Source organism: Gossypium arboreum, chromosome 2 (genome assembly GCF_025698485.1).
Source record: "Gossypium arboreum isolate Shixiya-1 chromosome 2, ASM2569848v2, whole genome shotgun sequence".
NCBI lineage: Eukaryota > Viridiplantae > Streptophyta > Magnoliopsida > Malvales > Malvaceae > Gossypium > Gossypium arboreum.
Window position 1 is genome coordinate 111,302,283 of NC_069071.1, and position 14,137 is coordinate 111,316,419.

A 14,137-nucleotide genomic window follows, 5' to 3' on the forward strand; every position below is an offset into this window, starting at 1 on the left:
AAAAAGTTCAAACCCTAATTTAAAAACACTTACTAAATTCAAATTTCAAATAATGCATTAACCCTATAAATTATACCATCAATTATTAAGCATGATGATTTTTTTTTGTCGTATATTCTGTTATGTTTTTTATATTCATTTTAAGATACATAAAGATTAAAATTCATGTCCCTCACTCTCTACCAAAAATTATGAATTGGGCTAGGTCAGCTGTCTACCACAATTAGCCTTACTCGAGGTTGATAAACCAACAATTATATGGGTAAGATAAACGCGGGCCATACAATTGTATATTCAACCCCAAATCCATATTTTTAATTTTTGGGTACATCCCATAATTGTGTAAAATAGATTTAATTCATGGTTTACTTTTTGCTTAATATAATGAAAAATCTCTATAAAATAATTTAAAATCAATTAAATTTTTAGTCGAAATTAATTAAATATAAATAAATAATTAAATTTTATAATTTTCTAAATTTATTATAATATTTTAATAATTCTAGATTTAAATAATTTTAAAACAATTAATCCCTTATGTTAGTAATTTCCCACATCAAATTTGCCACATCAACATAGACTCAACGGTTGTCAGAGGTTTATATAGAAGTTAGTTTTTCAAGAGCTTGATCGATTATTATATTTTATTAAGGGTTGAATTTAACGTTGTTTTCGACTGAGAGTTTTATTGATTATTGAATTATTTTACAAAGATTTTTTATTATATTAAGCCTATCAGAAAAATTACATATAAGTAAAAATAAAAAATAAAGTGGGTGAAAATCTTGACTTTAAAATTATTGTGTTTTAATAAGAAATGTCATTTTCTATACTAATAAAATTTTAATTATTCAGTTATAAAAACTAATGAACTAGAGATATATTATTGATCATTAAAGTCTTATGAAATATCAAGTACACGTTTTTGGTTGAAATTTTCCAACTCAAATTTCTAACATTTTCGTCATAAAGTGACATAACATTTTATTTTATTTTATGTTTCAAGGTGTGTTAGGTGAAAATTAGAAAGAAAATAAATTTTAAATTTGTTTGATTAGTGAAAAATGAGAGCAAAGATTAATATTTTTATGATTATTAACGAGGAAAAAAATAATCCTAAATTTAAAAGAAAAGGAGAGACCAAAATGAAGAAACCTTTAAATTTTACACATTTATAAAATTGTTCATCTTTACAAATAATAAATGAAAGAAATACTTTTTCTTTCTTCAATATTTTATTTTTCTTAAAAATTGTTATAAGTACAATATAATCAACATGCAATATAAATGTAATCACAGTATAAATAAATTGTTCGAGTAATCATAAAGTAAAATTAAATTATTATAACATAAATAGATTAAGAACTATTACAATTTAAAGTAAAACGACGAACTAAATTAAAACACACATGACAACTGCACATAATAAAATTCACAAATCCATGCATATAATTTATTTAAGACAAATCCTCAAACACATTAATAAAATAATGTAGTGACATTCATTCAAACTAATATAGTCACATATCATTCTCAAAACTTCATATTAATCCAACAATACAATTACCTCCCTCTAAACCAATAATAAAGCAATATTGAAGTCAATGAAAGCAAACTTTGGAAGCTTCTCAGCACCTACATCACTAGTAGCTTTTATTATTAAATTTCCTTGTTGTGTATAAAGTATTATGTACATCAAATATGTATTTTTAAATTAAATATAAATTATTTTTAGTTCATAATAAGCTAAAAACATTGAATAAGTAGATATTGGGCACCTTCATTTTTTTAGAGAAAAGATTGTATGAAACCATAATTCCAGGTCAATTCTATTCCTTTTTAATAGGAGAATGACAACTCATATTTTTTTTCTCCAGATATTCAACACTTTTAGTTGGATTTTTTTCAAGAGGAAAAATCTGATTTATCATCCTCATATTGAAAAGGAACATAGATGACGTGGAATCACAGTTTCATACAATCCTTTCTCTATTTTCTTACCTCATAAAACTTTGGGTAGATTAGTAACTTTGAAAGCAACAATCTACATGATACAAGAAGGATAATTAAAGAATGAATATTAAATTTATATGTATATATTAAATTAAATGAGGTGATTTTTTAATGCAAAATAGATATATTTATTTATAAGATTATAAATGCTACCATTGAGTTAGAATAGTGTTTTTTTTGTTTAATAATATTTATTATTTTTAAAATAATAATTTTAAAAATTTTACAATTGAATTATGTTTGGTTAATTTGTACTACTAATTCAATAAAAAAATTATATTAGTATAAATAGATAATACATTTTTTTTGAAAGCCAAAGTCATTTATATACACAAAATTATCACACAGTCATGATGAGGGTAAAATATTTATATAACAAAAATATTTATGAAAAATTGATTTAAGGATTAGTTGAAATGATAAACACCTAGAATATTATGGTGTTTTGAATCCAAAATTTAAATTTGAAATGATAAAATATTTCACTTTTTTAGGTTTAATATATTATTTAGTATTTGAGTTTGATTTTATTTTTAACGTGGTATCGTGTTATTTTTGTCCAATCTAATATTTATATTTGACATAAACTATATATTTTCGTACCCAAAAGTAACGTGTTAACTTTTTAATGCTTAATTCAGGTTTTAGGATTGAGTTGATGAAATTTCATAATTAGCTAATAATTAACATTAGCAATTAACTTTCATAAAATCAACTCTAAAACCTGAATTAAATCACATCAATTGGACCATATTTGACAAATTAAAAACAAAATTAGACAAATTTATAATTAATACTAAATTTATTCTATTAATAAAATCATGAAAATTTAAAATTAATAATATTAAGAGTTACCAACATATATAATTTTTGTCAATTACAGATACTAGATTAGATTAAAAAAACATATGTATCATATTAGAAAAAATATCAAACTCGAGTACAGATACTAAGTACAAATATAATACTTTTAAAAATATAATTATAAGACAAGAAAATAATAAGGCGGCAAAAAAGTAAATAAGAAAATAATATGAATGAAGACAAGCTGCTAGGTACATTTCCACCACATGGAGAAGCAAATGCCCAAAGCAACCGCGTTAATTTGACGACGTACGCGGCCACCACCTCACTAATTCCCTATATATATACGCTTCCTTTCTTCTTCTCCATCCTATCTTATTCTTTCATCAATTCATTCTCTAAAACCAAACAAATTCCCTCTATTGTTGGGTTGTCGTCCTTGTTTTTCTTTTTCCATGTCTGACAAACAAGCTCACCTTAATGGGGCCTACTACGGCCCTTCAATCCCACCACCTACAAGAAACTACCACCGTCCCGGCCGTGGCTCCGGCTGTGGCTGTGGCTGCTGTCTTCTCAAATGCCTTTTCAACATCATCATCACCGCCATCGTCATCATCGGCCTAGCCGTTTTCATCTTTTGGCTCATCTTCCGTCCCAACAAGGTCAAATTCCATGTCACCGACGTCCAACTCACCCAATTCAACCTCACTTCCAACAACACTTTGCATTACAACCTTGCTCTTAACATGACAATACGTAATCCCAACCGTAGGATCGGCATATACTACGATCGTATCGAGGCTAAAGCTTACTACGAGGATCAAAGATTCGATACCGTAACGTTGACCCCGTTTTATCAAGGACATAAGAACACTAGTTACTTAAACCCTGTTTTCGTAGGGCAGCAATTTGTTAGGCTTGGTGCTGATGAGACATCGGAGTTTAATGAAGACAGGGTTAACGGGGTTTATGATATCGATGTGAAGTTGTATTTGAGGATTAGGTTTAAGCTTGGGAGGGTCAAAACTGGTAGGTTTAAGCCTAGAATTTCATGTGATTTGAAGGTTCCTTTGAACACTGGGAATGGTAGCTTTGGTGGTACGTTTAAAACCACTAGATGTGATTTGGATTTCTAGTATGAACCTGATTCATGCTTTGGTCCAGTCTGTGATTCCATCTTCATTCAGGGATGTATACATTTTATTTTATTTTTTTGTTTTTGCTATAGGTATGTGAATATATGTTGACTTTTGGAGATGGACCCTGTTTTTTATTACTATTTATGTATTTGAGTATTTTTTGTGTTCTTGGGTTAGGTTTGTTGAATAAATAATAATGATTCTTTTTTAGTAAAGTTGGTTTTGGTTTTCCTGTTTGATTATGACATTCAATTTTGTACTGGTTAAGGGATGTTTATTTCTTCCAATTTAAGAATACAAGTAGATGATCGTTTCAACCATTGTAAATGTCTAATGGCGTTCGTAATCAAAGCATATTGTATTAGAAAATAAATGTGGAGCTATAATTGAAAATAGTTGTTGGCAGCTTGTTTTTGGAGAAACTTTGACTCAGGTAAGCTTATTAGTGATCGAGAGAAGGATACTATGCCTTACCCATTTTGCTACAAATCAAGTAAAATTTTATTAGTGATAAATATAACTGACAATATATGATTAGATATCCAGAAATTGTATGATCGTTGTTGGTAAAACATCATTTAAGACTCTTTCAATGAAAAGTTGGCTTACCATCATAAGAGTTATACCCATTTCATGGAATCCATCAAGGGATCCAGTACTTGTTCTTGCGATGGAACATATGGGGCATAGTATAAGTAGAGCAGTGAGAGATAAGGTATTTAAGAGCCGATTGTGTTGTTAAGGAACAGGCTCCAATTTCACCTTTATTATTATTTTTTGTGAATGATGATGTTCTTTTTCAGTAATCGTTAATTGGGTAATTCTTATTTCCTTATATTATTTATTCATTTTTAATCTAATAGCTTCTATTTTTAGTTCTTAAAAAAGAAAGAAATTGAGTAAAAAAAGGGACCATTGCTGTCGGCCCAAAACATATAGCCCACATGTCATGACATAGCAATAGAAAACCATTGTACTTGCACTCGGCCCAAAGCAACCATATCAACCAAAAGCGAAAATTATAAAATATTTATCAGAGCCAGGTTTCGATCCTGGGACCTGTGGGTTATGGGCCCACCACGCTTCCGCTGCGCCACTCTGATTGGTTGTTTATTAAATGAAAATAGAAAATGACTTGGAGCATAAGAATGAATCCCATATCAAGTGGTACTCTCATTTCGACAATTAATCAAAACACAATAGTTTAGGTTCCATGAATAATGTAAAATAAATAAATAAATACCAAAGTTCAAAAGGGTAAATTCCTTCATAAGCCCTTTTATTTATTCTCTTTTATCTCCTTTAACACCAAAAATAGAGAAGCATATTACGAATTAGTCCAAAAAATTTTCTACTAAATTTTTTTTTGTAAAAACTGATTTCAACTGGAAATAAATTTCATTTATTTTTGAAAATAATTTTTTCAAATTATTTTATTCAATAATTTTACAAAAATATTTTTGTAAAATAAATAAAATTTATTTCAAATCAAATTTTTACAAAAATAATTTTAATAAAATAAATATTTTGGACTAATTGGTAATAGGCCTCTCTATTTTTTGTGTTTAAGAGAAATAAAAAGAAAAATAAACAAGAAGCGCTTATGAAGAAATTTACCCTTTTAAACTTGGCACCTTTAAAAGCTTTTCAATCAAAATGGTAAATGTCATATCAACTCCCTAAATATTTTAGGTTATCACATTTCAGTCCGATACCGCCAATTGGTTAGCTGCACCCAAAAAAATATTTGTTTAAAATTAAAGAGGTGTCGTAGATTGATCAGGCGGCACCAAATATTCACTGTACATTTTGCTTAATTTCGTCAATATTATTCCTTTTATCCTATTATGATATTTATTTTATATTAATCATGTAATGCCTAGAATGCGATTTACGCATTGAGACATAATTTTGGATTTAATTAATGTTAGATTGTCATATGCTTTGCATGAAACGAATTCGCTGTTTATTGTATGTAATGTTTTTTCTTTGCTTGTTTAGTTTGAATTTATTGAATGATGTATTGTATTTAAGAAGTTTATTGATAACTATTTCATTTAATTGATTAAGCACTCTAAATTATACTTGTTAAAAAAAATATATAGAATTGAGTTTTTAATCGAATATAAGCAATCAATTAGGTTATCAAAAAGTCAATTTTAGTGTGCCGATTGAGTCTTAGCTCAATTGACATCGGCCTTGTTGCTAATATAGGAAGTTGATGACAGGCTACGAATAATTCTAAACATTGTATTAAAAAACAAAGACTAGGAATCGTGATGCTACACTCATATAAAATGAAGTAAATAAATAAAAAAGCCCAACTTCAATGTAATCCCTTGATAGTTGCTACATTCATAAAGTGGCATGTCAAGATTTGGTCACGTGGCGAAAGTTGGTAAATTCTTTTAAATTTTTAAAAACATAAAAATTATAAAAATATTTAAAAATATATAAAAACTAAAAAACTTAAAATTTTAGAATTTTTAAAATTATAAAAATATAAAAATAAAAAATTATTTAAAAATTATGAAAGCATAACAAACTATAAAAATATTTAAAAACAATAAAAGCTATTAAAATTACAAAATATTATAATACATCATAAAAATAAAAAAATATTTAGTAAATTAAAATATATAAAGACAAATATAAAATCCAAAATTTTCCTACAAGTTATATTTAATCTTTTGATTGAATTAGGATAACTTAGAAAAGAAAAATATGTGATCAAGACATAAAAATATTGACTGCAAGGTGTCGATCCCAATGCGGTTTGGAAGAAGCCTCTTGGAAAGTGACAAAGTTTTCATCTCAAATGTTGCTAACCCGTAAGCAGACCTGTTAATAGGTTATTTGGCCTGTTCGAATGCCTACTCGAAAAATAGAAGAGTTTGAATAAAAATATATACCTAAAAAATAAATTTGGTAAAAAAATAAGGTTCATTTAGAAAATGAGTCAAACTTTAAGTAAGATGTTTTGGCCTAAGCTCAACCCAAATTTGCAAAAAGAAAAAAAAAAGTCTGTTGTTTTCTTACTTTTTTTTGTTATTTTTTCACTGTTTTGCTGTTATTTCACTATTATATTATTTTGTTGTTATCATTTGGATATTGTATAACTCTTACTGTATTGTTAATTTTGCTACTATTTTATAGGTATTTGCTTGTTAAGTTACACCCATGTTAGTGCTATTTAAGTATAAAAATTTTTAAAATTTATTTCCAATTTATTGAGAAAACATTTATTTTAATATTTTTAATATTTTTATTTATAATATATGTTTTAAAGTTTTAATACGGTTAGGTCAAGCTTGGGCTTTATCATTTTTAATTGGGTTGATTTTGAGCAAAATTTAAAATTCATTTTTTGGGCTAAGCTCAGGTCTATCAAACAAGCCTAAAAGTTTGTCAAGGGCCGACCCATGAAGAGGTCTACTACTAAGTCACAATATGAAAATGTTTATGGGTCACATCAAGTTAAGTTTATGATTTAAATTAAGGGTTAAATTTGTTTTATAATTTTTCTATAAATTTTTATGATTTTTAATATTTTTCAAATATTTTAATAATTTTATAGTATCAAATTTTTTTGTAATTTTATAGTATGTTACGTTTTTCATTTCTATTAATTTTTATCATATATATTGCAGTTTTATAATTTTTATGAATTTTAAACATTTTAAAAATAATTTATAAATTTCTTCCACGTAGTATAATCTTAATATACCATATGACAAACATAATTACTATAAAAGCTTACGTAAAATTAATTTTTCTAAAACTTAATTAATATTTATATTTGATTAAAGAGTGAATTTAATGTTATTTTAATTGAGAATTCAATTAATTATTGATTATTTTACAAAGACTTTTTATTAGATTAAACCTAGATTCTAATTGGGTTTGTAACATTGTATTCTGGGGTAATTTTATTGTTCAGAGATTTCTTGAAGGTTAAGTTTATTAATAGGTTAAAACATCTGAGTGATAATATTTCTTAGCTATTAAGAAACTTGAAGTGGGGAGTCCTTCTCTATCTTGGATTAATGATATGTTTATTAACTTTAAAAAAAACACATATAATTTAATTAGAAATTTAATATTATACAATACTTCAATCAAATTTTAAAATAATTAAATTTTATTATTTTATAATTACAAATAAAAAGTCAAAGTAAACATTATAAAAAAGTATAATTTTCTTTATATAAAATTTATATTGCAAATAGATTTTAAAACGATTTTCTTTAAACTTGAAGATAAGTAAATATTTTTGAAATTATGAGAGGTAAATATCTTTTATATTTATATTAATATTTAAATGATATGTAAATAAAATTAAGTAATTAAAATTATGAAAAATTCATTTAAATTAACATTAGCTTTTTTTTGTTTATTATCAAATTTACATCCATTTAAGTAACAATTTTTTAATGAAATTGATTTTTAATTATTTTTGGTACACGATTTTTTAAAACTCAACAATTTTATTATTAATAAAAATATTTACATTATATTCAATAAAAATATTTTAATGCAAATATACTACTTAATTATTTTCTCATGTTTTATACCTAATTAATGTTTCTCTATTATCCCATATTTTACTTATATAATTTATTATAGATTAATACAGATGATGGTTCAATTTTAAATTTGATTACTTAAAATTATACTATTATATCAACTTTGGACTAATATAATTAATATAAAAATTATCCTTTTGAAGGAATATAAAATTATTTTAATAATTTAAATTTGAAAAATGTAGTGAAGGGTATATTCTAATTTTTTATTAAAATTATAACTTATAAGTATATCAACAATTATTATTTTTAAAACAATTTTATTATAGGCTTTGATCATAAAACTTAGAACTATTTATAGTCTCTCTCTAACTCATAAATAGAAAGATAATGCTCTTCACATATTCAAACTCATATCCTCCTGCATTGACAATAATATTCATGCTAATTGAACTAAAACTTAATCGATAACAATTACTATTAGGATAATTAGTTTAACAAGTTAGCTCAACTCAAATTAATGCATTGCACGTATGATTTTCAAGATGTCATACTTGAATTTTAATGCTTAAGATTTTTTTATGAATCTAACTTTAAATTTTATACATTTTAAAAGGTAATTATATAAATTAATTAAGTAAAATATTGATTTGAAAATCTTGAGTTTAAAAATAAATAAAATTTCATAAAACGAATATGAAAGATAGGAAAAAAAAAAGTGAATAAAGAGAAAGGAAAAGGCAAAGGCAAAGGCAAAGGCAAAGGAATGCTTAGTTAGGAAGAAATTAGCAGCAGCCAGGAATTGCAATTGCTAAAGCAATAAAAAAAACATCCCAATTAAACAGCTAGAAAGCAATGAGTTGATTGAACTTCCTAAGAAAAGCATTCCATTCCCTCCTTTTTGTTACTATACACATTCTTTTTTCCACTTTTTAAAAGAATTACTATTATTTCTGATAAAAAATCATTATTAATCATAATATAAATTGTTATTCTTTTTAATTATACCACATTGAAAATGTTTATATAAAATTATGTTTAAAAGATATGTGAAAATTAATGAGATTGTATTGAAATGATAAAATTGAAATTTTAAAGTCTTAACTTCAAATTGCATTAAGTGAGAAGTTTTTTTCTAGATTAATTTTTGGGTTTAAATTGTTTTTATAAATTTTATTTAAAAGACAAAAGTACACTCATTATAATATTTATTATCTTGATTTGTATAGAGTGATAGTTAAAACTCGTGTCAAATAGGGGTCCAAACAATATGACCGTTATCTCCCACATTTAATATTGTATAATATTACTTTTAAAAGATCGTTTAAATTTTTCTCTAACTAAATTGTGTCTAATTAACTTATAACACCACTTTAGTCAAGGAATAATAATATAAATACTAATAAGTGTTGATGTAATAAGACAATATTTTAGATTTAAATTTTAAAAATGACCTTGTTAGAAGTACAATCATAAATAGTTTTTATTTTATTTTTGGTGAATTACAATATTAGGGTAAAACCTGAATAATAAATTTGACTAACGCAATTCAAACCTAGATCACATATGAGACCGTAAACACCTTCGACCATCATGCCATTACATTCTCAAACTTTTCATTATTATAAATCATTATAAATCATTATTATATCAGTTTCATTATTTAATTTTAGATAGAAATAGTGTGAAAAGTTAATTAAACATTAATTTAATAAAAAATAATTATTATTTATATAAAATAAATTATATTATTATTTAAAAACATTTTTAATATAAAATCAATAAAATCACACATTTAAACTTCTCTTAAACAAACTTTTATTTCATTATAAAATATACTGTTTAACATAATTTAATACAAATATACTTTAAGAAAACTTGCATTTCATATACAGTTTCGTTTAGCAAACCCAAACCTATTGTTTGCCAAATCAAATTCAATATAATAATTTTGCTGCTGAAAGTTTCCTAATATTATCGCCGGACCGCCACGGGCACCTTCACTGACGCCTTTATCAGTAACAATCATCAAACAAACGACATTATCATCACCGACGATTGAGAAATAATTAGCCAAAGGCAACCCCATTTTGGCTCCTCCATTGAAATAAAAACTCATTTCAGGGACGTCCGTTAATCTATGGCCTGAAACATTGAAACATGGAGCTAACCCAGAAATGTTTTCAACTTCACGAGCTCTGCTATAGTTTCCCATTTGTTTCTCAAACTCCTTCGATACCAACTCAAAAACAGGTCTCTCCATGAAAGTGAATGTTGACCCTGAATCGATGATGGTGCCTCCGTTACCGTCCGGTCCTGGGACAAATGTAATGCTCGGAACTTTGACCTGCTTGTTGCCGACAAGGATTTTACCTATGGTTACGTAGTAGAACTCATGGAAAGCTGGGTTGGGGTTCTTGTAAAACGGTGTGTAGCCAAGACCTGGGATCTTGGTATCATTTGAACCCGACCCGGTTTCTAACAACATGTTGCTGCTGACTTTGGTGTCATCGAACCGGCGGGAAACGAGGCAGTAAGAGAATTTGTTGAGGTGTAATTGGGATGGTAAAGATTCAGGGCTCCGACCAAACCCGACTATTCCAGCGGGTTGCCGGTTGGAAACAATGGAGCACCCGACAAGGAAATCTTGGAAAGTTTTGTGAGGAGGAAAGACAAGGTTTTCTAGTAATAAAAGTCCACCGGTGGAACCTAAGCCGTATTGAATTAAGTAAGGAGGGCAAGTTTGATTACAGTTTTTCGACGTAGGATCATCACAGTCTTGGCAACGAGACTCAACATTGGGACCAAACAGCCAATTGCACTTCGGGTTTCGACAACCTACGAGCTTACCGGAAGACGAAAGGTTTGGTGAAAAAGTAAGGATTTTTGATGGATCGACATTAGGGAAAGCACATTGGGAACAAAGGTAACGAGAGGTGCAAGGGAACCAAGAGAGACTGCTACCAGTGTCCATGATGAAAGAAAGGGTTTGTGGCGGAGTTCCGAAGCTGAGAGAGACAGTATAGCCGCCATAACCGTGAGGAAAAAGCGGAGTCTTGAGAAAAGAAGATGTAATGTTGGTTTTGGGGTTGTGGTGTTTGAGGTGATGGGCTCTGGCGACTGAAGAAGTGGCCAAGTTGTTGAGAATTTGGTAAGGGTCGGAGGAGGAAGAGTGGTGGTGGTGTGAAGGAGACAGGGAGACTTTGATGGTGTCGGAAGTCGCGGTGAATAGTAATGTGGCGGAGATGATAAGAAACGAGACGAAGGAGAAGAAAGGAAGAGAAGAATCCATTTTCTTTGCTTTTGATCGTGTTTGTTTACAGATAAAAGAAGACAATAGCAATGGTGGACACCTGGAAAGGAATCTTGTTCAATTTAGGGTTAAGTATAAATGCTAAATCCATCTGTTAACAAATGTAGTAATCTAATAAAAAAAATTTTCTATTTTACATTGATATCAACGGTTCAAATAAATCATGTAAATTAAAAATTAATAAAAAAATTTTATTTCAGCTTTTTTTTTCATACGAATTTTACATTAACCTATATTAACATAGGAACGGTAGATTAAAGTTGTTCGTGGATCAAACAGAACCATAACTTAATTCTAAAAAAAAATTCAAATTTAATCCTATTTTCGAGCAAATCTAACCTATTTAGGGTTGATTTATTTTACTATTTGAATTATTTTACCATTATCATCAAAGTTTACTCAAGCTCCACAAGTTATCTTAAAAGCTATAATTGATCAAAGTTGTAAGGTGCATAACTAAATATTTTCAGTTATAATACATATATAATGCATAATTGATTTATATTGCACCAATTAATTTTAATAATATTGTACCATTGCCTAAATTATGATCCCAACTTCTTTGATTTATAAAATGTTATTTATTTAAAATATTATTTGCATGAAAAATATGTACAATGTGTCAAAATATACATACAGGTGAAAATTATATATAATACAAAAAACATGGACATGAGTTACATCACAAAGTTATATTAAATATGGGATGAGTTGAGACATAGCATATACAAATAAAATAATTAAAACTAATATGAGCATGGCACCAAATTCAAAAATAACTTGAATACAACAAAAATACATCAATGTACATACATAATTAATTAATAAAATTTAAAATTTATACATTTTAATTTATACGAAATCTTATTAAATATTCTTTTGATACGGATTTAAAAATTTTAGTATAATTTTATTTCGTGTCCAGTATTTGTAGCTTCACATAAATTGCTGAGGGAGAAGCCCATATTTTGAACTACTGGGAAACGATGTCTCTTTATAGTGCTGAAGAAAAGCCCAAAATCTTGGGTTCCAAGCCTTCAAGTTTGGGATTATTGCCTCAGCTTGTGTTTTTGTTTGCTGGACTTCTACTGCCTTTAAATTTCCACCTCTATTTTCAAGTGGAGACATTGGCTCATTTAATTTATTTAAATATATTAATGATATATTTAATGAGAGTAATAATTTTTCACCACTGTTTTAATATAACAGTTAGCAATATACTTTCATTTGATTATTTTAATTATTCATACAACTTGTTTTAACTAAAATAAAATATATATATATTTTACTTATTTTAAAGAAGTTTTATTTTTCACTAAAGGTGTTCATGAGTCAAATTGAGTCTTAATATGATATTAACATACTTTATATTTGTTTAAGCCCAACTCGAAATTTGGGCCTAAAATATTTTAAACTGCCTATATTTGCAAAAGGCTAAACTAAGTTCATTTTAAGTTCGTCCATATTATTTTAAATTTTCTTAAAAATATTTATTTTATTTTAATTTAATATTTAATAATTTTATACATTTTCAATTTATTGAAATTTTTATAGTCATCTTAACATCATTTTAATGTATACATTAGAGTAGTATTATATATTTATTGTAAGTTTATTTTTTTAATATGTTCTAAATTACATAATATAAAATATCATAAACTTAAAACAGGCCGACCTAGGCTTGGGCCTTGAATGTTGAAGCTCGAGTCTAACCCATATTTTAAACATGCTTAATTTTTTTTACCCAAACCTATTTTTCGGGTCTAATATTTTTGCTCAAACACTCTCAAATTTCGGGCGAGCCTTCGGGCCTGAGCGGATAACTTGACCCATGAACAGGTCTAGTTGATGCACAAAATTATCCAATAAATAAGATTTGGATCTTGAATATGAATAGCCAAATTTGTTATCTTAATAAATAATGTGGATTTAGATAATAAATATCCGCAATATCTATTTGCATCTCCGTTGAATTAGTAATGAATAAATATTATTTGATTTTACAATATTTGAATTTGCAAGAAACAAATCGAATATTGCATGTATCAAATGTGCATAAAAACTACTCTCCTCTTTCAAGTTACTTAGGTAGACATGCCGAGTTTGAGTTCATTTTCGGGCCAAACCATTTTCAAGTTTATGTTGAGTACATTAAATTAAGTAGAGGAAATTGATATAAATTAATTAAATAAAAAAATTGGATAATTTGAACATTTTAAACTACAAATAGCTTAAATAATCTAAAATTAACAAGTAAGATAATCACCCAGTAGACCTCAATTTCTTTGATTCGAGAATGAATTTGTCAACTGAAGTTTGCAGGTCAGGAAGATTTGGAATAT

The 14,137-nt window shown here is 27.1% G+C and overlaps 2 protein-coding genes across 2 annotated transcripts; one reads left to right on the forward strand and one right to left on the reverse strand.

Moving 5' to 3' along the window:
• The first annotated feature begins 2,964 nt into the window (after nucleotides 1-2,964).
• LOC108462891 (NDR1/HIN1-like protein 3) lies at nucleotides 2,965-4,171 on the forward strand. Its single transcript, XM_017762803.2, has one exon. The coding sequence runs from the start codon at nucleotides 3,273-3,275 to the stop codon at nucleotides 3,951-3,953; it is 681 nt and encodes a 226-aa protein (XP_017618292.1). The 5' UTR covers nucleotides 2,965-3,272; the 3' UTR covers nucleotides 3,954-4,171.
• A 6,112-nt stretch (nucleotides 4,172-10,283) lies between these two features.
• On the reverse strand, nucleotides 10,284-11,928 carry LOC108463065 (probable aspartyl protease At4g16563). The gene has a single exon (XM_017763003.2). It carries the CDS (start codon nucleotides 11,772-11,774, stop codon nucleotides 10,368-10,370), a length of 1,407 nt encoding a protein of 468 aa, XP_017618492.1. The 5' UTR covers nucleotides 11,775-11,928; the 3' UTR covers nucleotides 10,284-10,367.
• Nucleotides 11,929-14,137: the final 2,209 nt, after the last annotated feature.

Bases quoted from the DNA above. Each gene is read 5' to 3' on its own strand.
- LOC108463065 (XM_017763003.2), bottom strand. From the start codon at position 11,774: ATGGATTCTTCTCTTCCTTTCTTCTCCTTCGTCTCGTTTCTTATCATC.
- LOC108462891 (XM_017762803.2), top strand. From the start codon at position 3,273: ATGTCTGACAAACAAGCTCACCTTAATGGGGCCTACTACGGCCCTTCA.